General features: G+C 49.8%; 13 protein-coding genes across 13 annotated transcripts; 5 read left to right on the top strand and 8 right to left on the bottom strand.

Moving 5' to 3' along the window:
* Window positions 1–473: 473 nt before the first annotated feature.
* Window positions 474–821, bottom strand: MGYG_01826 (hypothetical protein; the record flags this gene model as incomplete). The annotated part of the gene is made up of 2 exons (XM_003177714.1): window positions 474–625; window positions 737–821. 2 exons carry the CDS (start codon window positions 819–821, stop codon window positions 474–476), a joined length of 237 nt encoding a protein of 78 aa, XP_003177762.1.
* Window positions 822–1,135: 314 nt separating this feature from the next.
* Window positions 1,136–2,582, top strand: MGYG_01825 (non-specific lipid-transfer protein; the record flags this gene model as incomplete). The annotated part of the gene is made up of 2 exons (XM_003177713.1): window positions 1,136–1,629; window positions 1,700–2,582. The coding sequence occupies 2 exons, from the start codon at window positions 1,136–1,138 to the stop codon at window positions 2,580–2,582; spliced, it is 1,377 nt and encodes a 458-aa protein (XP_003177761.1).
* Window positions 2,583–3,931: 1,349 nt separating this feature from the next.
* MGYG_01824 (hypothetical protein) lies at window positions 3,932–4,701 on the bottom strand (the record flags this gene model as incomplete). The annotated part of the gene is made up of 4 exons (XM_003177712.1): window positions 3,932–4,032; window positions 4,095–4,215; window positions 4,295–4,519; window positions 4,594–4,701. The coding sequence occupies 4 exons, from the start codon at window positions 4,699–4,701 to the stop codon at window positions 3,932–3,934; spliced, it is 555 nt and encodes a 184-aa protein (XP_003177760.1).
* Window positions 4,702–4,936: 235 nt separating this feature from the next.
* MGYG_01823 (MKI67 FHA domain-interacting nucleolar phosphoprotein) lies at window positions 4,937–6,591 on the top strand (the record flags this gene model as incomplete). The annotated part of the gene is made up of 3 exons (XM_003177711.1): window positions 4,937–4,970; window positions 5,032–5,722; window positions 5,793–6,591. 3 exons carry the CDS (start codon window positions 4,937–4,939, stop codon window positions 6,589–6,591), a joined length of 1,524 nt encoding a protein of 507 aa, XP_003177759.1.
* Window positions 6,592–7,927: 1,336 nt separating this feature from the next.
* MGYG_01822 (sphingosine N-acyltransferase lag1) lies at window positions 7,928–9,526 on the bottom strand (the record flags this gene model as incomplete). The annotated part of the gene is made up of 4 exons (XM_003177710.1): window positions 7,928–8,560; window positions 8,633–8,920; window positions 9,002–9,312; window positions 9,385–9,526. 4 exons carry the CDS (start codon window positions 9,524–9,526, stop codon window positions 7,928–7,930), a joined length of 1,374 nt encoding a protein of 457 aa, XP_003177758.1.
* A 1,429-nt stretch (window positions 9,527–10,955) lies between these two features.
* On the top strand, window positions 10,956–12,833 carry MGYG_01821 (choline transporter; the record flags this gene model as incomplete). Its single annotated transcript, XM_003177709.1, has 5 exons — window positions 10,956–11,042; window positions 11,116–11,761; window positions 11,818–11,837; window positions 11,896–12,225; window positions 12,312–12,833. The coding sequence occupies 5 exons, from the start codon at window positions 10,956–10,958 to the stop codon at window positions 12,831–12,833; spliced, it is 1,605 nt and encodes a 534-aa protein (XP_003177757.1).
* Window positions 12,834–13,012: 179 nt separating this feature from the next.
* Window positions 13,013–14,253, bottom strand: MGYG_01820 (hypothetical protein; the record flags this gene model as incomplete). Its single annotated transcript, XM_003177708.1, has 2 exons — window positions 13,013–14,162; window positions 14,237–14,253. 2 exons carry the CDS (start codon window positions 14,251–14,253, stop codon window positions 13,013–13,015), a joined length of 1,167 nt encoding a protein of 388 aa, XP_003177756.1.
* A 654-nt stretch (window positions 14,254–14,907) lies between these two features.
* MGYG_01819 (hypothetical protein) lies at window positions 14,908–15,964 on the bottom strand (the record flags this gene model as incomplete). Its single annotated transcript, XM_003177707.1, has 3 exons — window positions 14,908–15,282; window positions 15,354–15,570; window positions 15,687–15,964. The coding sequence occupies 3 exons, from the start codon at window positions 15,962–15,964 to the stop codon at window positions 14,908–14,910; spliced, it is 870 nt and encodes a 289-aa protein (XP_003177755.1).
* Window positions 15,965–16,963: 999 nt separating this feature from the next.
* MGYG_01818 (hypothetical protein) lies at window positions 16,964–17,283 on the top strand (the record flags this gene model as incomplete). The annotated part of the gene is made up of 2 exons (XM_003177706.1): window positions 16,964–17,026; window positions 17,152–17,283. The coding sequence occupies 2 exons, from the start codon at window positions 16,964–16,966 to the stop codon at window positions 17,281–17,283; spliced, it is 195 nt and encodes a 64-aa protein (XP_003177754.1).
* A 492-nt stretch (window positions 17,284–17,775) lies between these two features.
* Window positions 17,776–19,017, bottom strand: MGYG_01817 (hypothetical protein; the record flags this gene model as incomplete). Its single annotated transcript, XM_003177705.1, has 1 exon — window positions 17,776–19,017. The coding sequence occupies one exon, from the start codon at window positions 19,015–19,017 to the stop codon at window positions 17,776–17,778; it is 1,242 nt and encodes a 413-aa protein (XP_003177753.1).
* A 1,067-nt stretch (window positions 19,018–20,084) lies between these two features.
* Window positions 20,085–20,625, bottom strand: MGYG_01816 (hypothetical protein; the record flags this gene model as incomplete). Its single annotated transcript, XM_003177704.1, has 2 exons — window positions 20,085–20,176; window positions 20,265–20,625. 2 exons carry the CDS (start codon window positions 20,623–20,625, stop codon window positions 20,085–20,087), a joined length of 453 nt encoding a protein of 150 aa, XP_003177752.1.
* Window positions 20,626–21,415: 790 nt separating this feature from the next.
* Window positions 21,416–22,318, bottom strand: MGYG_01815 (hypothetical protein; the record flags this gene model as incomplete). The annotated part of the gene is made up of 2 exons (XM_003177703.1): window positions 21,416–21,800; window positions 21,873–22,318. 2 exons carry the CDS (start codon window positions 22,316–22,318, stop codon window positions 21,416–21,418), a joined length of 831 nt encoding a protein of 276 aa, XP_003177751.1.
* Window positions 22,319–23,018: 700 nt separating this feature from the next.
* MGYG_01814 (hypothetical protein) lies at window positions 23,019–24,955 on the top strand (the record flags this gene model as incomplete). Its single annotated transcript, XM_003177702.1, has 3 exons — window positions 23,019–23,166; window positions 23,247–24,129; window positions 24,310–24,955. The coding sequence occupies 3 exons, from the start codon at window positions 23,019–23,021 to the stop codon at window positions 24,953–24,955; spliced, it is 1,677 nt and encodes a 558-aa protein (XP_003177750.1).
* Window positions 24,956–25,216: the final 261 nt, after the last annotated feature.

Genomic DNA, 25,216 nt, shown 5'->3' with positions numbered 1-25,216 from the left:
GTTTCTGCGTGAGGAAGATGTGGGAGCGCTCAAGTACCGGCTACCGCGCCAAAGTACGAGACCTGCCGCCGAACTCGAGGTCAACAGAACATCCAACATCAGGCCAAAACGCATTCACACTTCACGGTCTGACCAGTGACGTCGTCAAAGGCGTCTTTTGGCTTTCTGCTCCTCTGTTATGCAGACATCGACCACCGAGCCAATGATGGGCAGGCCAACTGCTCTTACGCTCAACTATAGTTAACTACTCGCTTCGGCCGGGGGGAGAGGGGCCTGTTCCTCTCATGCCTGGTTGTACTGCAGATGGCTACTCGTCGTACCTCTGCCGAGTTCTCGAAGTCTTCGATACATCTCGCCAGTTATACGGTCCAAAACACTGTACGATGTACAGAACGGCCGGTCTTGGGACTTCAGTTCCTGCTACCGTCTGAAGAGTCGCCGCCTCTCGCTCTCTCGCTCTCTCAATCACTCACTTACTGGAGCCCGGCATCATCTCCGGCAGTCTTGAGAAGCTTTCTGTTTTCCTTTTTGCCTTGCAGCAGCAGAGGGCGATCACGACCGGGAATAGACGGACGCCCTTTAATGCTGCTCTCGTCAGCGTCAGGGTTTGACTTGGGTAGCCATGCTGGTCGTGATGGAGCAGCCCAATGCCATATATCTATCTACTCAATGGCCATCCGTCCTTATGCTGTTGCCACAACATGACTGCTGCTAATGGCTGACCCAAGACTCTAACCAAGCGGAATCTGAGGATCTCCTGCTTCACTCCCACCGCCTCCGCCGAACGCCCGCAGACGCTCCCTTGCTATCGTCGCCGCCATGCTGACCTCTTCTTCTGCTCTTCTGCTTCTGCTTCTCTACTGCTTTCTGTCTGTCAAATGGGAGAAAGCAGCTTATGTAAGCATCCGTCGAGCCTCGGAACATCGGGGACCTCGGGACTTTCCCCGCAAGATCTGAGAGCCGCCTCCGGCATGAAGAATGATTGAAGATCCAGGAGAAGCGCATAGTAAGAAAGGATTAAATACGGATGAGTTTCTCTCTTTCGGTGGGTTTGAAACTTATGAACAAGAATTCATACCGTTTTAGGACTATCTACTAATTTCAAACCAGGCCGTCCTATTTACCTACAATAACCATGGGCAAACGAGCACAGTCGCCAGCCTACGTCCTCGGCGTTGGCATGACCAAGTTCATCAAACCACGTGGAAAAGTTGACTACCATGAACTGGGCTTCGAGGCCGGTGTCAAGGCTATGCTGGATGCCCACATCACTTACGACGACGTCGACCAGGGAGTCGCGTGCTACTGCTATGGAGATAGCACCTGCGGCCAGCGGGTCTTCTACCAATTCGGCCTTACCAAGATCCCTATCTATAATGTCAACAACAACTGTTCTACCGGTTCAACGGGCCTGGCCATGGCCCGTACCATGGTCTCACACGGTGCTGCCGACTGCGTTCTTGTCGTTGGCTTCGAGAAGATGAGCCCCGGTAGCCTCTCCTCCAAGTTCGACGATAGAGAGAATCCTACCGGCAAACTGGGAGAAATGATGTTTGCTACCAGGGGAGTTACCAATGCCCCCGGAGCAGCTCAGATGTTTGGAAATGCTGGTGTCGAGTATATCGAGAAGTGGGATTCACCCTTTCTTTTACTTTCAATGCTTGAGAGATCAAATATTCTAACAAAGGTACACGAATAGATACGGCGCAAAAGCTGAAGACTTTGCTGAGATCGGACGGATCAACCACGAACACTCGAAACGAAACCCATACTCCCAATTCCAAACCGAATATACCCATGAGCAAATCTCGAAGTCGCCCATGATCCACTTCCCTCTAACCAAACTCCAGTGTTGTCCAACTTCAGACGGCGGTGCCGCAGCCGTAGTCGTCTCCCAGGCCTTCCTTGACGCCCGACCACACCTCAAGGACCAAGCCATCTTGATTGCGGGCCAATGTCTCGCCACAGACACTCCCTCAGTGTACAACGAAAGCTCCATAAGTCTCATGGGCTTCGAAATGACTCGCTACGCATGCCAGACAGCCGCCGCTGAAGCCGGTATCAATGTCAAGGACGTCAAAGTCTGCGAACTACATGATTGTTTCTCAGCGAACGAAATGATCACCATCGACGCACTGGAACTTTGCGAGCCAGGGAAGGCCCATGAGATGGTTCGAAAGGGCGATATCACATATGGCGGCAAGATGGTCATAAACCCATCCGGCGGTCTGATTTCAAAGGGCCACCCTCTCGGCGCAACTGGTATCGCTCAATGTGCAGAGCTAGTCTGGCATCTTCGCGGCTGGGCCAACAATCGCTTGGTCAAGGACACTGATGCTGCCTTACAGCATAATCTTGGTCTTGGTGGTGCCGTCGTTGTTACAGTGTATAAACGTGCAGATGGCAAGGTACCACAGGCCGTGACAAATGAAGAAGTGGGGAAGATCAACCAGCTTGGATATAATCCTGCTGTTGAAGCAAAGGGGTTCACAGCTGAACAGGCGGCCAGAGTGCTTAGCAAGGAAAACCGCAGTGACTGGGCCATGGGAGATACCCAGGAGAAGGTCCTTGCTCGGTTTTAACGGGTTTAACTTACCCATTGGTTTCCTCTGATATATTCTATACCCATAATTTATTTCATCAAGTAGACTTTGTCCATATCTTTCCCGTCTTGCTGGCCCAAGACGACTCCTATCTCAGTATATGACTCTGTTAGGCGTCAACGCTGTTAGCACGGGACATGACGGTTGATTAAGTTCAGTGTCCAGCCGTCCTGGCAAATGGAGAATGAGAGATGTCAGATAACTTGTAACTTCCAACCCTAACTAGTTCGATGGTTTCATCTAGATAGGAACACTAGCTATTATTCAATCTCCACGAGCTGGTACTCTTATCTCTTCCAATTCTCCAAATCAGTACCATGTCAGTAATGATTTCTCTATCTACTGTCTGGGGGAAGTATATTTCACGTGACAAGTGAATTACCTAATACATTCTAACCTAAAGAAGCTAGCGCTTGCACACAGCTACACTTTCGCTTTTTTATTCTGATTTCTCTCTCTTTCCTTCTTTTCTTTCCTCAAACATATTTCACGGTCTCAATGCCCTTGTCGAACGGTACACGCATCCATTACCTCTACAAATTTGTCAATATGAGACCCAGATAGATCTCACTTTTGCCTGTTCTAATACTCATCCGCCAGTGGGAGTTCGGCTTCCACATCTGGGGCGATTGATGGGCTTCGCTTTGGCATACATCACCCTTTTATTTCACAGCCTTAGTGCTGTTCAACTAACTATCATAGCAATATGACCGTCATACTGAAGCAAGATCCGGGATACAGAGTATCGAAAGGCCTGCTGGAAAAATGATTGCCCTGGACCTTTGACGATAAGGTCGCGTATCGCCTTGGTACATGCGAATGTATCTTCGCCGCATCTCTCTACTTTGACCGGAACTCGACCAGTTCTTATCCCAATATCATATTCATACTCACTAACACTCCACTATCATGGAGCCACGACATTATAGCAGCAAAGAAGATTTGCAATACGGCATAATCGAAGTCTCGTCCGTCCTCTCCATGATGGGTTCTGCGTTCGTGCAGCGAGGTCAAAAATATTGCCAATATCAACCAAAAAAGTTATCAACTTGTCTCGCTCGTGTTGCGCCCGCCTTCCATTCATTCTATTAACATAGTTTGTTTCATAGGGCTGAGGCGTGTCAAATAGAGTTAGATACATCTCACCATCACAACCAACTATTTTGTTATTTATTTATTCGAGCAAATGGTGAATATCAATTGATTCCTACTGTTAAAATTCATACTGTCCCCTAGACTGGAAATGAGCAAGTTATCTGGTAGTACTCCGCATTCTGACCATCCTTCAATAAGTCGGGTTAAAATCCTAATTATCCCCTATCCCAACGTCACTTCTTTGCCGCGGCCTGTCGTTGGCCTTCGTATAGTCCCGTGTAGTAACCTGCAAAGTACCACGACATCATGAGGTTCTTCAGCCCTTCGTCTTGAACTATATTCGGTGTTAGTCTTTAGGCAATTGTCCATGGGTACTTTGATTATGGATGTACTCACTGTTTGGCAAGCTGGGTGCGCCGTTAAGAACCTGTTGCGGCATATTTGCTGAATTTGCACTTTCTGGTGCAGCAGAGTAGGTCTGACCTGTCTCTGTGGCTAATTCCGGTGCAGTTTCATCCTGTCGAGTGAGGCGCGTTAGTGAGCAGCTTGTCGCAACCTGGGTATATCCATATATCCAGAAAAGGAGAAAAACCAACCTCAACTTGGCTCGTTGTGCAGGCATCTGTCTGTTTTAATTTCCCATCAGACTCATCCATAGTGACAGTCTGGGAGATATTCACGGTGGGCTCTTCTTGGGGCTTCTCCGTCTCGGTGTTGGTCTCTAGCTGCATCTCATCTTCATTCGCGTTGGCCGCTTCAGCTTCTGCTTCTCGGAGAACATCCTCGACTTTCTGCCCTCTGGCCTGAATGCTGTGATAAAGCTGTTATAGAAAAGAAAAGCGTTAGCAAGTCCTCATCCATACCGCAGTATTCGAGTAGAACGTAATGTACGTACCCTGTATTCCTCTGCAGCCTCTTCCCAGGACTCAAGGAGTGCCGAGTCGTCCCATATTTCTTCTTGAGTTAGAGCTTTGTTTTTGCTAGAACGTTTTCTCTTCTTCATAGCTCTCACCTCGAAGCAGCAGCTGTGTCAAATATATCGTTGGACTGAGGATCGAGTTGCGCCGTCTAGCTGTTAAAGCTCAAAAAAGGCTTTGCTTTGCCTGTTATCGATTTCGCGGAGAAGCTCTCGAAATCTTGGCGCTGATCCACAACGCAAGAAAAAAAAAATTAGGAAAATAGATAGAAGTTCACAATTCTTTTTACTGTGCACAATTGACCACAACTAGACACGCAGAATGGCTCCAGAGAAGAAGGCCACCAAGCGCAAAGGTTAGTATTTTGTTCTTAACTCCAAATTTTGCGTTGACGCGTTTCTAACCTAGTTGCATAGCGCCCGCGACGGCCACTGCTGCTCCTGCAGTGAGCGAACACCCGCCGTCAAAAAAGTCCAAGAAGACACAGGAAAAGCCTGTAAATACGGAAACCATTAAAGTGAAGGCCTCCAGCTCCAAGTCTAAAAAAGAAAATTCCACGGTCAATGGAGCCAAATCAGAGAAATTACCTGTTAAGGTCGACAAGAAGCCAGCGAAGGAATTGAAGCCCCGCAAACGCGCCGCGGATTTCTTGAGCGATGATGAAGAAGAGGCTGAGAAGGAGGTAGTCTCTAAGCCTAAGGCTGAAAAGAAGGAAACGCAGCCAAAGAAGAAAGCCAAATCCGAGAAGCCTGCTGCCAGTGCTGAGCTCAAGGAGAAAAGCTCTGCTACCGCGGAAAAGAAAAAGAAGACCAAATCCAAAACCAAGGAGGTTGAGAAGGAGCCTGAAGAAGTTTCCGAGCCTGTAGATGAAGAGCAGGTTTCTCCCATTTCTGATGCGGACTCGGACGACGAGGTTGAAGATGACCAAACTCTTGCATTGATCCGTGGATTCGAGAGCAGCGGAGACGAGGATGCGTCAGAAGACGAAGGCTTTGAGCCAGGCCAAGAGGTTCCAAAGATCCCTGACTCTAAAAAGGCCATGAAGGCAATTCGAAAGAAGAAGAAAGAGAACTCTGAACCGGAGGAACCTGGCACCGTATACGTTGGGTATGCTTTATTGTCCCTTCATTCCACTCCACACCTGTCGAAATACAACTAACTCGTATGTGCTACGTAGGCGAATCCCACATGGTTTCTACGAAGATGAGATGCGCGCCTATTTCTCACAGTTCGGAGAGATCTCACGCCTACGCCTCTCGCGCAATCGTACGACCGGTAAATCGAAACATTATGCCTTCATCGAATTCACATCCACCTCAGTTGCCAAAGTTGTTGCTGCCACGATGCAAAATTACCTCATGTTCGGCCACATCTTGAAATGCAAGTACATACCCAACGACAAAGTTCATCCGGCAATGTGGAAGGGAGCCAATCGCCGCTTCAAGAAGACACCATGGAACCAGATTGAAAAGCGACGACTTGATGCCGGAAAGTCACGCGACGGCTGGTCAAAGGCCATTTCCAAGGAGAGCTCTAAACGAGCTAAGAAGGCTGAGAAGATGAAAGCTTTGGGCTACGAGTATGAGATTCCGACTTTGAAATCTGTGGAGGAGGTTCCGGTCGCCCCTACTGTTCAAGATCAGATCGAAGAAGGCACTACTGCTCCCATTGCTGCGATTGAGGACAAGAAGGACGAGACTCTCAAGAAGAAAGAGTCAAAGAGCAAAGCTGAGGCTAAAGATAAAACCGTGACAAATGGAAAGGCGAGCAAGGAGAAAAAGACCGAAGCTGAGCCTGCCGAAACAGGAAAGAAGTCTGCTGAGAAAAAGGAGGCGAAGAAGCCTAAGAAGAAGGTCGTGAACGACACTCCCGCTACCTCTGAGAAGCCCACCAAAGTCGAAAAACAGCCAAAGAGTGCCCCCAAGGCTAAGAAAGTGGAGGAAAAGCCCAAGAAGGTGAAGAAGGCCAAGGCGTAAAACTGGAACGGCAGGGAGGTGATTTACGATACAAATAGCCTTAGTCTGTATTTATTATCTCTTTCTTCCATTTCCATTCTGTCATGTTTTGTGTGAGTCGGCGTTCAGTTGCAAGACCAAATAGCGATATCGTGAAGAATCAATTCAAAAGAAATCCAAAAAGGAAATAGGCCTCTCTCTCTCTATTTGCCCGGTAGCCCTCGCACACCTCAGGCACCTCAGGCACCCAAGTTACAAGTTGGTTACACACCTGGCCCCTGGTTATAGGGCTGCTTAAGAGTCCCAGGACCAAGGAACCAACCGGCCAGCCCCTGTGGCTTCTCCAAGGCTCGAGCCGCGCGACTCAACCTTCCTTCGTCAAAATAAGGATAAAGCCATGCTCAGCCCTAAAGTATCCTACACAAGGTTAACGAATTACGTCACTACCAGCGGCTTCCCCTGATCAATAAAGGGGGCGCCAGCTATGTATATTCGGCCAACCAGGTATCAATGCGAAGGAAGAGGTATTATAAATCGTGGTAATAAATGCAGACAAGCCTTAGGAGGTGCCGTCCATGAAATCACATTATCCCGGGTATAATATGCAGTGTATTTAAGCATCAAGCAGGGAAGATGCAAGGGAGACAAAACATACATGCGGAGCTAAACCGTCGGTTGGTATGGGGATGGGAAACAAACATGTAGAAGTAAGGGAGATCGTTAACCTGTATCCGGTGTTTCTTGGTTTATTCAGCATAGGAAGAATGGAAAGAGGATAAGTGTAGATAGCGAATATTGACAACGGACAGTAGAAGGCGTAGCAAAGAACGGGAACAAACAGGACAACCATCTAGATATCATAACGAGGTTCATGGTATTGATTGCCAGTCGGAATCTCACTCTCTCCAATCTTTTGAGAGAGAAAAAACGAACGGTTTCGTATGTATAAGCAGGCAGGCATGACCGGTGGGGGAAAAAGATAGAGCAAAGAACGAACAGATGCAACAACGGGATATATTCTTTTGATTTTGGCAAGAAAAAGAAGAGAAGGAGGAATGAAAAGAAAAAGGGAGATATATTAAAAAAAGCTTTAACCGGGCGTGTTTATGGGTATAGGAAGGATAATGATAGGAAGTTCTTTCAAGACATGCCAGTCACCGTCACCGTTACTGCCATCGTTACCAGCAGGGAGGGAAGCATCTTAACACAAAATCAAACCTGATAAACGAAAAAGAGACGTGGAGCAAAAGCGAAAGAAAAATAAGACGTAGATGGGAAGACGAACGCGGGGGGAAGATAATCAAGCTGCGAGACGACGGGAGAACAAAACGCCTTAGTTTTAGTCCCATTCTCGGATCTATGTTGGCTTGTCGCAGCCAATTCTACCAAGGAGGGTTTTTCGATCATTATGGTCGCTTAACGTCACTCGCCCACGGGCTGTTCTTATTCGCACCGGGTGGCTCTGGTGGTTCGAGCCGTTGGGCATGACCGATCGTGACCAGGCGGTGCCTTCTGAGCTCGACGGTGCGCTAGTGATTCTTGCCGAAGAGGTGCCGGCCTTTTCCTTCGGCTCGCCAGCGTCAACTTCTCCCTCGTCATCGCTTCGTGTGTCCTCTGCACTTGAACCAGTCCATAAAACGCCCAGCGCTACTTTGATGATCATTCCGAGCCAGATGAGGGAGAGAACCTGTAGGAACAGTAACATTCCAAGGAAGATCACCTTGATGGTTCCGGTCATGCAGATTGGGCCATCGAGGTCGAAGAATGGGTTGAAGATGTGGAATAGGAGATCGGGGGAGCCGGTTGATAGCTGCTTGCCTGTGGTGCCGGAGTAGCATCCGAACGGCACGTCTGCAGGTACCGTTTGGTGGATGGACCACCATAGGGTCATGTAGATGAAATGACGAGCAACGATCCAGGTTGCGACGAAAACGCCGAAGGCAACTGTGCAGGCTCGTTCGAAACCAAGGTATTTTAGCATTTTGGCAAACTAGCACATTAACGTTAGCTTGGGGTGCGCTGCAGAATGAAGGAAAACAATCAAGGGTCCATATATACACACCGGTAGCAGGTAATCAACGATATCCATGAGGCAGAGGACGACATTGGCGACGTTGTAGAAGCTATAGACATATGCGGATCCGAGCAGTGTGCTGGTGATGATATGATGGACAAACATCTGCGCGTGGTCCTTGCGCTTGGCTTCGATGTGAATGACAAATATTTGTTGTACCCAAAAGGATAGCTGCAGGAGGCAGTATAGCTTGACGCTGCCGCTAACCTCTCGAGTAGGCCAATCAGCCCATATGGCACGGAAATTGTACCAGTAGCTAGAATGATACCAGATGTGCTGGTGGTTGTTAGTACAGATAACGATAATTTTGTATTGTTTAAAAAATGAGCATTTCATAGTAACAAGGTAGCTACTAACCATTCCATAGGCCCAGAAGGCTAGGTAGTAGACCAAAAGCCATCCCTGCTCAGCAAAGCGTATAGATTGCTTGTGTCTCAGCCCCAATTGAGAAGCAATGGGGTAGAACACCCAGTCAATGACGATAGCTCTGGTAGCTGTGAAGCCTAGCATGGAGCTAATGATGAAGTAGACATCATCCAGCCCCTGAGTGTACTTTCCAGTCTCGGGGTGGTAGTGAGGCAGCTCGAGGTACGGAGTCGTGTATGCCCTTAGGGACGGAACGAAAGTGTGAACGGCGAGGATAGCACCGAGAATGGAAAGCGAGCAACCTGAGCAGCAGCAGCAAAGTCAGTAAGGGCATTGACAGCTACACGGAGCTTGCAATCCTGGTGTTTACGCACCTATCTGGTTCGCAACCATCCATTCTCGCCAGGAAGCGCCGTCCTTCGACGCCCTGCTGGCCTCGGTCGTCGACACACAGGCATTGACGTTGGTTATCCCAGGCTGGCCCCGAGCAGCTACGGCCAATGTCTCCTTGGCCATTGTGTTATTTCTCTCGCTTCTCTGGTCTCGGCCGCGTGATTCGGCAGAGCAGAGTTATCGAGGACAAAGGATGCACCGGGCGACGGTTGAAGGGTGGTGCTGACGAGGAAAGGTTAACTAAGAGAGGATCGCATTCAAGCTATGAAATCCGGCTCTTTGCAAGTCCAAATTGGCCCCAGCAGATGAGCTGTCCTCGACCAGAGAAAGGGATTGAGACCAGTCGAGTAGCTGAAATCTCTTTCCTGCTGCAGCAAAGGGGGGCAAAGGGGCGAAATGTGATTTGGTGATGGCGTGTATGCTCCCTATCTCTCTGTCCTCTTTTTTTTCCGTTTGGGTCAGACTAGGGACTACCGACTTAAGTTATTTAACCAGGGCAGGGTTTTTGTAACTTACTACCTTAATTACTATAAAGTAGGCGGTGTCGCAGGTCGCCAACACAACGCCAGGCGAGAGAAGGACAGCAACAGCAGGATGTCTCTTCTTCTTCTTCTTCCTCTCTTGTTCTTCTCTTCTTCGTCTTCCGTCCTTCGTCTTCCTCGCTTCTACTTCTGCTGCTTCTGCTTCCTCGTCCTTCTTTTCCATCCCGCGCGCATGAAACGGCCTCCTTTTTTTGGGTGGGACCACGTGCTTTGCTGAGTCATGGCTTAGTAAGAAGGCGGAGATGAGACGAAGAAGATGAAGGCGACGACGACGATGATGATCGCAGGTAAAGATGAAGATGAGTAGAAGAAGAAGAAGAGAAGAGAAGACGATGAGAGTCTACTTGAGGCTGTACATATTATAGTTGCCGTGGATGAAGGAAGAGAGCTTCAGGGATGGCGACCCAGCATCACACCACACCACACCACAAGCATAGCCAGCGATCAGCTTATACGTTACAGACGGATCCCAGCAGTAACCCTCCCTCAAGGTGCAGGTAGTGTCCTTACGGAGTATATCCATGGGCTTTGAACCATGCATTGACACTCGAACATGCAGGAAATAGCCCTTCCCGACGGGACACTCCGCGGATGCAACAAATGTTCGGCTCTCAAACGCCACGAGAAAGCAAAGAAAGACCAAGACCACCGTCGTTAGAGCCACGGCAGCGGCCCCAGAAATTAAGAAGTTAAGCAGATAGTATACGAGCGCCAGAAAGATCTTCGATTGCAAATCCTTCGCGGTTAATGGTGTATACACACACACCACACCTGCTAAGCCCGGATATTGCTCCCAGTTTGCACATGTGTCTCCGAACACTCTTCAGCGCCCAGCTGCCACCCTGTCGGGTTTACCCTAGCGTAGAAAACCCAAATTCCGGATATAAATATAAGTAAATAGAAGCATGGACAAACGACGGCTGCGTACGGACTTTATGTCAACATCTTCGGACTTTTGCATGTTCAGCCTCAGGTGCCGTACATAAACCAGAGACCTCACCACCACATCTATGGGGTTCGTACATGATGGCGGGTCGCTGGCCGGAGAGTCTGACCGTGAAGAGCTCCGCCGGTTAGGCAAGAAACAAGTGCTCAGGGTGAGTGTTCGATATACATGAAATTAAGTTGTATATAAACAAAACCACAGCAAATTGCTAATACACCAGCCAGAGAGGTTTCCGCTTTCTCTCCATCCTAGGCTTCAGTTGTGCCGTCCTCATCACTTGGGAGGCCTCATTGATTCTGTTCCTTACGGGCCTTCGAAATGGTGGCCATGCAGGCATCATATACGGCTACATAGTGATATGGGCCGGGAACCTGGCAGTCTTCACCACCCTCTCGGAGCTCGTCTCCATGGCCCCAACTTCTGGTGGCCAGTATCATTGGGTTGCTATGCTGGCTCCAAAGTCAATGGCGAAGTCCCTAAGCTACATCACTGGCTGGTTAACCGTGGCTGGATGGCAGGCGGGTTTCGCTTCTGCTTGCTTTTTGACCGGCTCCATGATCCAGGGACTTATCATCTTCACGAATCCGTCTTATTCGCCTAGCTCGTGGCATACCACTTTGCTTCTCTGCGCCGTAGCGTTGTATTGCGTCTTTGTCAATGTTGTGACTAGCAGATTGCTGCCCGTGTTTGAAAAAGTAGCATTGGCTCTCCATGTCATCGGGTTTCTGGCTGTTTTGATACCACTCGTTAAGTTTGGGGTAAAGAATGATGCAGATTTGGTATTCAAGAATTTCATCAACGGGGGGAACTGGTCCAGTCAAGGTGTCTCCTTTTTCGTTGGGTTAATTGGAAATGCATTTGCTTTCTTGGGTAAGTTCACTACTTCCTCTTATTGATGTAACCTCTTTTGCTAACTGCGTTCATAGGACTCGATGGCGCATACCATGTACGTCTTGCTCGCTTTTTGCATTGATTCTATGCTACGGTCTACTAACCCAAGCTAGATGTCCGAAGAAATCCAAAATCCGTCCATCACAGTTCCACGCTCCATTATCCTTACTCTATTCATCAACGGCAGCCTGGGACTATCGATGCTCATTGCGACACTATTCAGCATAGTTGATTTAGATGCCGCTCTAAACTCGCCAACTGGACTCCCATTCCTAGAGATCTTCCGGCAATCAACGGGGTCCACCGCTGGCTCTGCAACAATGGCTGCAGTCATCGTTACGTTAACCCTGTTCGCAAACTGCAACTACCTAGCTTCGACATCCCGTATGACCTGGTCATTTGCAAGAGATCGAGGCCTACCAGGCTGGAAATCACTGGCTAAGGTCCGTTCATCTAATGATATACATTTTATTGGGTGTTATTGAACTTTACGAGGGCAATATTTAAATGCTAACGGTGGATCTCGCAGGTTGAGAAACGCACCGAAGTGCCATTAATGTCAATTCTTGTCACAGCTACCATAACCATCCTCCTCTCCCTCATAGTTATCGGCTCAACGGTAGCTTTCAACATCATCGTCTCCTTGACAGTCGCCTGCTTATACCTCAGCTACCTGCTAGCTACGGGCATGCTTCTGTACCACCGATGTGTAGGGAACGTCTCATACCCTTCTAATAATGCAGGAACCGGCTCGACTCTTGCCAATACTACCGGCGCCCGTCTTGTTTGGGGCCCATGGCATCTCCGTGGCGTCATGGGAATCGCAGCAAATATATTTGGATGCATATACCTGACGGTCATCCTGATATTCAGCTTCTTCCCTGCTGATGCCTCCCCGACGGCAGCAGGCATGAACTACAGCGTCGTCATCTGGGCGTTCGTGATTGTGCTTAGTATTGTATATTATCTTACATATGCGCGGAGAGTGTACGATGGTCCGGTTGTTGAAATTGACGCCACGCCGTCGATTGAGCCCAGCATCAAGGAGTAGCCGGAAGTTAATATATTACTTGAAATATACATACAAGTTTAATTAGTTAGTTTAATATAATAATAAATGTTCACCTCCATTCAAGGCAGTTACTCCAATTAGTATTCGGTCTATACGGTCTATTCAATATATATGTACATGGCAGATGGTTGTAAAACGGCAGCTTAGATCTAAATACGTCAACTGCTGACGGGGTACTCCAATCCATCAGTGAGCTTGTCCACGTACTCATTCGTATCTATCACTTCGTTTCCGTTTCCGCTCTTGCGGCTGCAAGCCTGCAAGGCTCTATCATTCATCACCTTCGCAACAGCGTTGACAACATCCTCCTGCTGCCAAACCCAGTCATCATCATCTTTGTTCGCCGCGCAATGGTATGCATCATACTTCGCACTCAGCTCTGGGTCTCGTGCAATTACGCTTCTCGTCACACTCAGAGTCTGTAGCTTCGACATGGCAGCTAGCATGGTCGCAGTAGATGCAGATAGAAGCTGCTCCGTGGGCGTGGGAAGGGTATAAAACAGCCTATTGGTAGCTGATAGGTAAATAAGGGCAGCGCAAATGGCGTCAAATATGGTAAATGCCAGAGGCCGTAGCGTGCTTAACTGGACATGTAGACTCGCCGGGGCATCTGGGTGCTGAGCGTATATTTCCGTCCACTTATTACGCTGGCCGCTGGCCGAGCTCTTCGAGAGGGAGAAAAGCGGAGAAGTTGCTCGTAGGATAACACATAGTTCAATAACCAAAAGCACCACGGAGCCCAAAAGGAACTTCTTCCTCCATGTAGCTATCTTGGTCCCGACTATTGAGCTGGAAGTCGCTATGCCGATGACAAGGAAGTGGAACAGATGCGGCACAAGCGTGTTGAAAGGCAGATAGTAAAGAAGGTACGTAATCGAGCTATCCAACGAGCAGAACGGACAGGCTATCAACGGCTCCGATCCAAGTTGCAGATACACTCCTCTCGCTGTGGGAGAGACAAACAGCTTCTTGAGCGTAGAGTCATGTTCGCTTTCCACCTCGAAGCGTCCACCAAGGCGCCTCAGGCGGGTGAAGAGCAGCTCTGTCGGCGTGTTGAAGCGCGAATCCGTGAGTTTGAAGATATCATTTGTGCCAGAGCTGGTGCTGGAGAGTATATTGCTGCCCGGCGTGAGACTGAAGGCGAGAAAGAGAGCGGTTGAGAAGAAGAGGATATTGAGCGCGCGAGAGGCGAGTGTAGGGAGAGGCTGGAGAGGCGGACGGTTGGTGAAATGCGAGCGGACTGATCGGAAGAGAGCGATGGCCTTGGGTATTATGATCGGCGCAAAGAAGATGGCTAACGCCTTGATGCTGTAGTGGGTTGGGGATAGTCAGTGCCTAAGACTTTGGCGGTTGTCTGGACGGAGTTTGGAGACGGCGCATACTTATCGTAGGAGAGCATACTTGGGAAGTACGCTTGCCCACTGCTATGGTAGTATGAGATCTAGATATCGGTAGTATCACACATACATCCTACGCGGCATGTCTTGGGTATGTATATGACCCTCTGTTGGGGAGTTGTTGTAAGTAGTTAACTCTCTGCATATGTGTTCATTGAAATATTTTTTTTTAGGCGCGGATCTTCTTTTGCTATCCGCAGGGATGCCTATGATAACGATTTAATAAGTGACTCCACCGGGCACAAAGACATGGACAAAGATATAGTCATGCATAAAATGGTATAAACAGCTAAAAAGACAGTACAGTCACCGAGTAAATACATAATAAACAGGTCAGGTACATATGTTCTTTTCGTGAGATGGCTCGAGAACGCTAGACGCTCGCTGATTTCGATGGGAAGTAAAAGCAGGGATCAAAGACGGAGATGGAAGTCCTCAAATATAACATCATGAAACGGCGCCGCGCCCGAAACACCAGCCAACCGTGCTAGAAAGTGAAGAATGGGGCTTGAAAAATTAAAGGCAGGAGAAAAGCCACAATACGAAATCCGGTCGTGTAAATAAGCAGGGCAAGACAGAAATAGATAGGGAAGGAGGGAGAGAAAGGAGGCTGGTTTCCGGAATGCAGACTCCACAGATCATCCGGACTGGTATCATCAAATATAATTAGAATACATTGCAGGATGGTGAGCTAGATCGGGAGCGGCAATCTCTGAAGAAGGCATGGGCATAGGCATATGCATTGGCACTGGTGACCTGGATGCATTTGTGGGCGGCGCCGAGAAGGCGTCCATCGGAGAAGAGATGTGCACTGGATACCCATTAGGGGGCTGGGGATGCCGTGTTTGTCGAGTTGAGCCTAGCCGGGAAGTAGTAGATGAAGATTTGTAGGTATTCAGAGAGCTCTTGTGTGAGAGCTTGAAGGATCTGTAGCTGTCCTTGCGGGAGACTACGTCTTGAGTAGCGACGGCTCCTCGAGCACGAACATGGCGTGCAGAGATTCCAATATCCGAATCCCGGAAGACGTAGCTCTGTTGTATCAATTAGTATTTATTGACAAGCAAACAATTAACATTGACGGGTTGGAAAGGAGAATACTAACCAGGGCGATATTGAGACTCCCGATGACAATTGATACAACACCAGCTCCGAGGATGAGTTTCCAGAAGGGCAGGCCTATTTCTTTTTGGCGACTGGCCGGGCTATTCAGCTCTCCCAGAGTTGAGATGCCGAGTAGCACCATGGCACTTCCGAGGGTGACAAACCCGGAGTCTTCGCCCAGAAGAGGCCAGTTTCGGTCAAAATACGCCTTGAATATGCTGAGTTCAGAGACAATAAGAAATGCTAGGTCAGGCATGTTAGAGTAGGGGGTATATTGGCATATGTATGTTGTTTTGGATGGGATATGCGGAACGTACAGCAGATAGATGCATACGCAACGTGAGTGACAGCTTCAAAGAAGAAGAAACTGGCAGCAAGGACGATCTTTATCAGCAGGATGATGTTTGCGGCGATGACAACGAGGAGGCTGATGATGTTCATGACCCGAACCAGATTTAATATCACATACCCCGGGCCGGCCAAGGGGAACTTGGGGGTCTCCATCTGCATGGGGTGCTGCTTTTCTTCTGTGATGTTGTTGTGAGTGTAGGAGCTGTAGTGGGAGGAGGGAGCGAGCGAGTGCGCTGCGAGACTTGGTGCCTGTGACGGCATGTTTGGAGATGATGATCTTTATATCAGAAGCAGAAAAGAAGGAGAAGAAAAAGAAGAAGAAGATGGTATCAAATGAAGGTAGAAGGTCGGAGAAGAAGAGAAGCCTGGCCGGCAGGACAGAAGGACTGTCAATGTAAGTAAGAAGAATATAATGAATGACAGCAGCTTAATTCAGCAGAGAGCGAGCGATGAATCAAACATCTCGTAAGTCAGCCATTGAACATTTGGCAGTTGGCAGTTGGCAGCTGGCAGTGGTTAAGACACCGTAGATGTGTTGATCGATATGACAAAGTAGCAGAATTAAGCAATAAAGGAAATATGGACAGACGAAAGCTGAAGAAGGAAGACGAGGGGAGAAGAAGAACACGACGAGGAGGAGAAGGAAAACGCTGGAAAAGACAGTTTAAACTGCCTCCTCGCCTTCTTCTTGTTCTTCACCCACTTGCCCATCCTTCTTACTCCATAACCATATATTCGTGATATATGAATAGCATGAAACAGCATGGTTGAACCATGTCTGCTCGGTGTGCCGGCAGGAGACTCCAACCGCCCGTCAGGGGCTCCTCGTACGGCCCTGAGAGGCTCTCCTCTGCCTCAGGATGGCCCGTCTTCACCCTCAGCGACTGGCCCTCGTCGTCCCTCCTGCGATGCGTCTGCGGCCCAGGGTGATGCTGAAACACAGCGTCTCGACCATCTCGAGCACCTCCCAACCAACCATCGTTCGTCTCTTCTCCCTTCAACCTTCGACTCGTCTTCTTCGTCTCCTTCTTTGCTTTTTTATACATGTATCCAAGCATAAACGGGCAACATCATGGTCACATGACCCTGGCGCCAAACCACCAACTTTTTCTCGTTCTTTCTTCCGCCTGTTTTTCCTTCTTCCTTTTTGCTTCATCGCGCTGTTGACTCCATCGCTGCCTGCGTCTGCTTGTCCAAGTGGTCTTCGTTGCTTCATCGTCAGAGTATCGTTCTGTCTAGAAACTAAGTTAATATAGCACCATGGCTCGCGGTAACCAGCGCGACAAGGCGAGAGAGAAGAACCTGAAGGAGGCAGCCAGCCAGGTATGTGCCGCCCTTTATCGATAACCAGGGCGAAGAGCTGATAGTGGATGCTCTGGGTTGAACCTCCCCCGCATGGCTTTTTAAGATAAACGATGATGGCTGACGGCGGATACACCCATGTGCAGAAGAAGAAAAACGAGATGAGCGGTACCGAGTTTGCTCGCACCAAGGAGGCTCAGGCTGACATTATGCGGAAGAAACAGGAGGCTGGTTCGTGGACCTTTTGGCGATGGCGTTTGGACGTAGCCGTTGACTGAGCGACTAACTGACGGTCTTTTGTAGCAAATGCGAGAAAGGCTGCTGAAGGAGGAAGCGCGAAGAAAAAATAGTTGAGGCCATACTATGCCGTCCTCCGTCTTGCGTCCCTGCGTTAGTCAACGGATGCTCGTTGCTTACTCCGTACTCTTTGGCTCTCTTCCTCTCTGGCTTTCTCTCTCGGGTTTCCTCGGTGGGGGTATTTCCCCATGAAAATATAGAGGACCATAGTTGAGTGTTGGATGTCCTCCCGGGTTAAGATATCACCTAGTCTTTGATCTCTTCAACTTTGCATCATGAGAGGAGATAGCTTGGTGTTACGCTTTACGATGATGATAGAGAGCCTCCTTGGTTCAAATGATAGCGTTACAGCGTTTTATTTTTTTGTCTTATTTTAATCCATTTTTGATACTATCTTTTTGGTAACAATCTTATCTAATAGTTAATGATTCAAGAGCCACCTGGGCAGCTTCTCATATCTTATCCAATTGTTATCACGGGAGACCAACCTGACGAGTCCACCTCTTCCACGGCCTCGGACCTGGCGGCATACTAGTGAGAGTCTCATTTGCCACAGGGCCATCCAACTCCAACGCTGCCGGTCCCTGGCCACGATCCTGGCCCCAGTCATGCCAGACATGTAGCCCACCTTCTGCTTGTCCTGCTTCCTCTTCTTCGTTGGCGGCCCCTAATCTCGACCTGGCAAGCTCAACAAAGGTCCACAGAGCCTCCCTTTGCCACTGCACTGCACGGCCAAACTGAATAACTCGCTGTACAACATCATGCACCACATCGTCATTACCGTCGTCATAATTGTTACCGCCATCACGGACCAGCGTAAGTACATGAAGGAGGAACATCCACCCGGAGTTGTCGCCCGGATTACGTAGACACCAGTCCCTCATAGTAGTGATCAGATGGGCGTCGGATATTAGGCGGGAGTTACCACCTCCCGTCTCTGGAGCCGTCGTCGCAATATTACCCCTGTCATGCTCGGCTTCAACCTTGACACCAACCTCGTATGTGGTGATGAGCTTTGATCGATCGTCAAGACCACCATCGCTACCACTCAACAGCGCCAAGTACTGCCGTAGATAGCTAAATGCATAGTAGTTCATGGGATGATGCTCAGCGGCCCGCAGGACAAGCTCAACTTCTCGCTTTAGCATCTCAGCCTTGGGCTGTTGGTAGCTGTAGTGGTGCTGATGACGAAGGTAGACCTGCATGAGCCAGAAGCGATGGTACCAGAGCGTCGGTGACTTTGCATGGCGGTGTAAAGGCGATCCAAGCAAGGAGGCAGTGAAGTTGCACTCGGCACAGAGCAGTGGTAATGGCGATGGCGATGGTGGTGGTCGATCAATCGCATCTGAGCCTTGCTTCGAGAGTGATCTGACAATCCTTCGTTTTCGCCAGTTGCAGGCCGTCAGGTGCTCCGAGTCGAACACTAGGATGACCGTCGATGCCGCCGCCACCACATCGTCGTCGCCCTCGTCTTCTGGCGTGGGATTGGACGCGAAGAAGACCCCTCTAGCGGTGATAAAAGCCTGGATGAGTGCCTTCTTGGTGATACCTATGGAGCTAGAGCTGCCATCGTCATCTGTGAGCAGCGGCCCCAAGGCACCAGGCAGGATCTCAATTTCGACTGTCCTTTCGCTCTTGCCTATGGAGGCTAGGGTATCATATATGTGCGCATCGAGCGAAGACGCGCTGTCTGTATCTGTGGCTGGAGTTGACATTGAAGGGACTCTTCATGGTTTACTCCGTAGTTATTCCTCCCTTCTTCGTCTTCTTCAACGCTCTTCATCCGCCAAGCCTGCGATCACGAGATACACCAAAGCTCGACTCTCTTCTCTTCTGCTCTTCTGCTTCGTCCACTACTGGAACTGTTTTACCAATAGTGGTAGAACCATTGTTGAGACGTCTTCATCGGTCTCAGGTAATATTTCATGCTCTGTCTCATCAATGCTATGTGATGACATGCAGGGTCATGAAATACGATTACATGATCATCACGCGTGCATAAAAAAAATAAAGACTTGATGAAGAAGAAGCAAAAGTAAGTCCACCACCCAGAGACACATCATAGCAGCCGCCAGAGATAAGTAAGTACCAACTCCTCTGTCTACATATAGCTAACCGAGCCCCTCAGGTCTCCATTGATGTCAGGGCTTCTGTCGCACGGTCATAATACAGAAGCTCCCTAGCTATAGCAGATATCGGTTCATGAGACATCATCTGCCACCATCAATCATATTATCTTAAAACTGCCATTGTAACGACGCTCCCAGCTCCTGGCTCGGCTTGGACCATGCACAGTTATTAATTATACATCCACTATTGGGACGAACGCCGGAAGAACAGCGGGTTTACTTTCAGTACCCTTAAATTGATCACACCTTTTCCCCCGGAGCAAAGGACCAGAACAAGTTAAAGCCAAAGAGAGCAGCGAGAAAAACGAAGAGGGGAAAGAAGAAAAGCCTCCGTTCTCGTTGTTATTTTCTGTGTCGTGGTTGGGTCGTTCGATTTTGATACCGACCAAAGGGCTTTTTTTACTCAATTCCTCTGCTGGGTGGAGGGAAAAAAGGGGAAAAAGAAACGACAAAAACACAAAAACAAAAACAAAAGGGACTTGACCCTGCTGCAACATCCCTGTTTGTATGTTGGGTAATGTCATGGGAGTGAAAAATACAGGCCTGAATCTGTTTTTCAGACCAGGTTACCTCTAGCGCTCTCTCTATGCTACTGGGACTGCAGCCGGTGTTGAAACCCTTAACGAGTCAGGCTCTGGTGACTGGACGAGCAGCTAGAGGGTAAAAAGAAGGGACGAAGGAAAAGACGAAGAAGACGATGACGGTGATAAAGGCCGCGCCACGTTTTTGGGCTTGACGGTACAAGCTTTTTTACATTATACTATTTGGGTGAGTGGTGAGATAACTGCTTTGAAGCAAGCGTTGACAAGAGCGCGAGCGAAGTCGGTAACTACTTATTGATAGTGCTTGCTTGGTCTGTGTGACCGATAGCTCGCAGTCGGTAACTCGCTCGTTAGTCAGGACGGGTGCCTGTGATCCAGCGGTTACAGATAGACCATGCGATGAAACGGGGGGAGGGGGCCGGCGGTTTTGCAAGGCAGCGAAGATTTCGATCTTGGATGCTTTAATGTTGGTGACGAAATTATGATGGAAGGTAAAACCAACACAACACCCGACGACGTGGCTCTGGGAGTCTCTTGATCTCCCTCTTCCTTCTTCCTCCTTCTCCATATTCTTCTTCTTCCTTCGCTGGGGCTGAAGAAGGGAGGCAAAATACTCCTCAACCGAACACGAAGAGAGTTCAACCTGTCCCATGGCTGGACAGCCGAAGATCGAAGGCGACTTGGAAAGTAAGAAGGGTACGTAACTCGATGGCCACGAGATGCTCCGTACATCTATCTTTCTCTCTGTTTCTGCCTGCTGCCAGGTTTCTGACGTCTTGAGTAACGCCTGCGACTGGTAACTAACTGACGACCTACCAAACAGGGGAAAAACGTAATAATACTTACGAATGGAGCATATCAACTATTATAAGTATACATAAGAACGCAGCAAAGCAGAGGCAGAAGAGCAAAATCGAACCCAGCACTGTGGTTCCAGACCCCGAAAACAAGCAAAAAAACAAAAAAACCAAGCCGAGACGGCATGAAGACAGAGGGAGATCTGCCGTTAGCCAGTGTATGGGACACACTTTCTCGCACCTCCATCGATTTTCTGGTCTTGCTTTCTTTTTTGTTTTCCTGTGGTGGGTTGTCTTGAGCGAAGAAACAACAGACATCCTTGAGCGGAGTGACACAGCTATGCAACTTGTGACTCCAGTGACTGTTGCTCAGGACATATAACATAACAGTTATTTATATACACGTCGCCTGCATCCCCTGAGACGACAGACACAGGCGGAGGAACCCAGCAACCCAGCAACCCAGCAACCGAGAAACCAAGAAACCGCAGCAGAACCGCCGCCATGGAATGAGGACGACCAGCAACTGCATCCTCCTACTCTGCTCCCACCCAGATGGACGGGCGAGAGGGGCGCGAGGCTGGGTCGGGTCAGATGGCGTACGCTGTTTGGATGCAGCGTGTGGCAGGTTGCTGTGTGGCAGGTTCAGGTAGTTGGGCTCCTTGCCTGTCTGGTGGGAGCAAGACCCAGCCGGAGGAAAACCCTTGCATGCTGTCTGCCATCGTGCTGGGAGAGAGCAGTCATGCAGGACGTCTGGCGGGTATGGAGTACTTCTTCATCCTCGTTATGTACAGTAAGTCTTGAAGCATTGAGTACTCCGTAATAATATAATTCATAAAATGATATTGTCGTGACGACGAGCGAGCATCTGTCTGTCTTGTCTGTGTGATAAGCGGAAGTGCAAGCGAGATGGGACGACGGGCGGCTCGAGGACGCCACGTTTACTGGCTTGCCTGGCTGGCTGGGCAAGGCAAATGCTATTTTATTACCCTTTTCGTCGTGTCTTTTCTTGGTTTCTTCTTCCTTCGCCCTTTGTTCATTAATTATTCATCAGTTATTCATCGTTCACGATGGCCAAGGGGGGCATTTTATTTACACTTACATCTTGCGTTCACTTTCTCCGCGGCGGTCGCATGGTGCATGGTGCTTTAGGGAAGCAAAGCATTTCCGTACCGTCTGGTGGCGCCCTGACCCGGGCAGATAGATAGTCTTCGCCATCGCGCCGTCTTCAGTGTGCCTTCTGTCTCTTTGATCATAGACAGACTCTCGTCTCCTGCTGTCTCCATCTATATCGTACATCTCCTTATCGACCGAAAGTCGTCTAGAACTGCGCCTGGCTGCGCCCTTGCCCGTCGACACCACAAGTGTTACTTTTACTCCTCGCAAGATGACGAAATACGAAAACGAGAGGAAAGAACAACAACGGTAAGTTACGGCAAGGTAATGGCGCCTTGCCTTTCCGGGCCTAGTACTACTCCACCCCTGTCCGGCCCAGCCCGTCGGAGTGGTCCAAAGGAAGTGCGCCAAGCCAGCCAAGCCCACCACCATCAAAATCTTATTTTCCTCTCCTCTGCACTTCTGTCGCCTGCCAAGCCAGCCAAGCCCGATCCTTTTAGGGACAAATCCCTACTGATTTCACCCACTGTGGGGCCCACCTTGTCTTTTTTTAGGTTTTCTTTCGTTTTTTTACTCTAAACCTTCTTTTTTACTTGCTTGTCGTGTCACGCCCCCGTTACCGCTAAAGAACTGAATCTCTCTCTGTCTTTCTGTGTGTCTCTCTCGCTTTTTCTTTTTTACTTTCCTTACCTTACCCATACCTTACCTTACCGTACTTTACCAATACGCCTGTTCCCTCCCCGGGAATCAGTGCGGCCCCAGCGCCCCGGACCTGGTCCACCCTTTTTTTTGCCTTTCCTTCTCGTCGCTCGCTCTTCTTCTCTTCCTTCTTCCTCCTCGCCTACACACAAAAAGACAACCTCGACACCACCAGCACCGTCCAACCCACAGACGGAAGATAGACATTCAGACATACATACACACAGACAGAGAGATAGCAACAGAGAGTCTGAACGGGAAGTTGCTGTCGAGGGCCGAAGACGGGTAGTCGTCGCATGGTGAGTAGCAGGGCGAGACGGGTCGCTGGGATGGATGAGAGACTGGACTGACGGCTTATTAGGATACCAGCTAACCGCCTGATCTCGACTCTTTTCTTCCACCTCCAGCTTCTGGGCCATAGCCGTCGCCCAAGATGGCTTCCAAGTCGTCCATCCTGCACCCTCCAAATGAGACGGAGCACTCGTCGTCCAGAATCACCCGCGAGGGCAAGAAGATCACCTACTCGCTCAGGGTGATGCAGCAGCCCGAGCGTGCCAGAGCATGCGGTGCCGGCGCTAAGTGTACGTCTCCTTCATCTCATCATCCTCATACTTCTCTTCTCTGTCTTGTAGAATGAGCGAACTAAACAAAGAGTTTGTAGCCGCTGCGGACCGTCGTCCTGTCGACCCGCCACCGATCGTGGAGATGCGCATCTTCGAGTCGGACCCAAACAACGACATGCAAAAGACTGACATCACCTTCTCCTATAACGCCAACTTCTTCCTCTTCGCCACGCTTGAGTGGGCTCGCCCTTATGCTCACGGCAGAGTCCAGGGCCAGCCGCCAACCTGCCCTGTCCTGACCGGTGTTCCAGTCGCGGGCATTGCCTATCTCGACCGTCCCAGCCAGGCCGGCTACTTCATCTTCCCAGACCTCTCCGTCAGGCACGAGGGTCTCTACAGACTCAACTTCAGCTTGTACGAGGAACCAAAGGACGGCAAAGACGAGGACAAGGTGCCTCCAGCTCCCATCGGTACGGTGTCTAGCACGGGCATGACCATGCCAATGAAGTCGAGACAGCCAATGAAGAACATGTATTTCCGTCTCGAGGTCAAGACCGTTGCTTTCACCGTCTTCAGCGCAAAGAAGTTCCCTGGTCTGTCCGAGAGCACGACTCTGTCTCGTATCGTCGCCGAGCAAGGTTGCAGAGTGCGTATCCGTCGAGATGTGCGTATGCGTCGACGAGAGCCCAAGTCGAACAAGGACTACGGCGGCTACGATGAGAGACACGTTACTCCAGATTCGTACCATCCGGGTACACCGATCGAGCGACCGAGAAGCGCCAGCAACTCGGGCATGGATGGTGGTTACTACTGTCCCACACCACAGCGCGCTCAGTCCGTCGCTCAGGGGTACGGCTATCCTCCTCCTCCTCCACCACCACCGGGACCACCAGGCCCAGTGTCCCAGCAGTACCAGCAGCCTCCTCCTCCTCCCACCGGCCAGATGGCTCTTCCAGGACCGCCAATGCAGCCTCAGGCTCAGTCACATCTCTCCTTTGGTGCTCCACAACCGCAATACTGTGCTCCCCAGCTCCCACCACAGCAACCTCAACATCAACACCAGCAACAACATCCACCTCCACCTCCACAACAGCCACCGAGCTAGATGCCATACTCCTCGCCGATGCCCGGCTACACACATCTTCGCCATCCATCGACAAGCGCGGAATACGAATCGCACGCCAAATACCCATCCTACCAGCAACCACAGCAGCCACAACAACAGCCATCGAGGCAGCTCTCCGACCCCAACGTCAAGGCGAGTCTACCACCAATATCAATTCCACACGACACCGCATCGAGTGTACCCCGCTACTCCTCAGATCCAAAGGCATACCAGTCGACCACCTCCCAAACACCTCACATGCCTCCTCCATCATCTCTCACTGCTGCCTCGCCATCGGCTTCTTACAACCCGCACTCATCTAGCGACGTCGTCGAACCAGCCGCACCGTCAGACCAGACACAGCAGTCCTCGTCCACTTCAACATCACAGGCAACCTACGACCCTACGCCAGGCAAAGGCTGGTCCTTCCGCCCGGAACCCTTACTCTCCTCTAAGCGAGGGCACGGCGACGTCTTTGGCACCGCCCAGCACACCCAGCCGCTACACCATGGCAAACGAGCAGACTCGATTGCTACGCCATCCTCCAGCTCTTCGTCTGCTGGTGGTCGTGGCAGCCTGCTATCTCGGCTCGCTCGTCTCCAGGATATGGACGACGACGAGAACGGTATTATCGGCATGACCTACAAGCGAGCCGATGGCCGAGTAGCTACCAGGATGGCTGGACTAGCACGGGCGTCATAAATCAGGCAAGCATGTTTTATCTATCTTTTTTAAAGCAACCCGGAATTATCCTGGAACGAAATGATAGCATTTTGTGTGTGTTTCGTGATTTCTGCATAATGTGCCATATCTATCTATAACCTGCCACAGCCATCTATCTATCTACCCGCCAACCCGACCCAGATCCCTTCCCCCTTTCCTCCCCTTTCTCTTCATCATAAACTTCTCTTCCTTTATATCGTTTGCTTGAGACATCAAAAAACCTTTGGGAGGATGGGAAAC

Source organism: Nannizzia gypsea, genomic scaffold, assembly GCF_000150975.2.
Source record: "Nannizzia gypsea CBS 118893 supercont1.1 genomic scaffold, whole genome shotgun sequence".
Taxonomy (NCBI): Eukaryota; Fungi; Ascomycota; class Eurotiomycetes; order Onygenales; family Arthrodermataceae; genus Nannizzia; species Nannizzia gypsea.
Note: the sequence above shows the minus strand (reverse complement) of the source record. Positions and strands in the feature narration are given on the sequence as shown.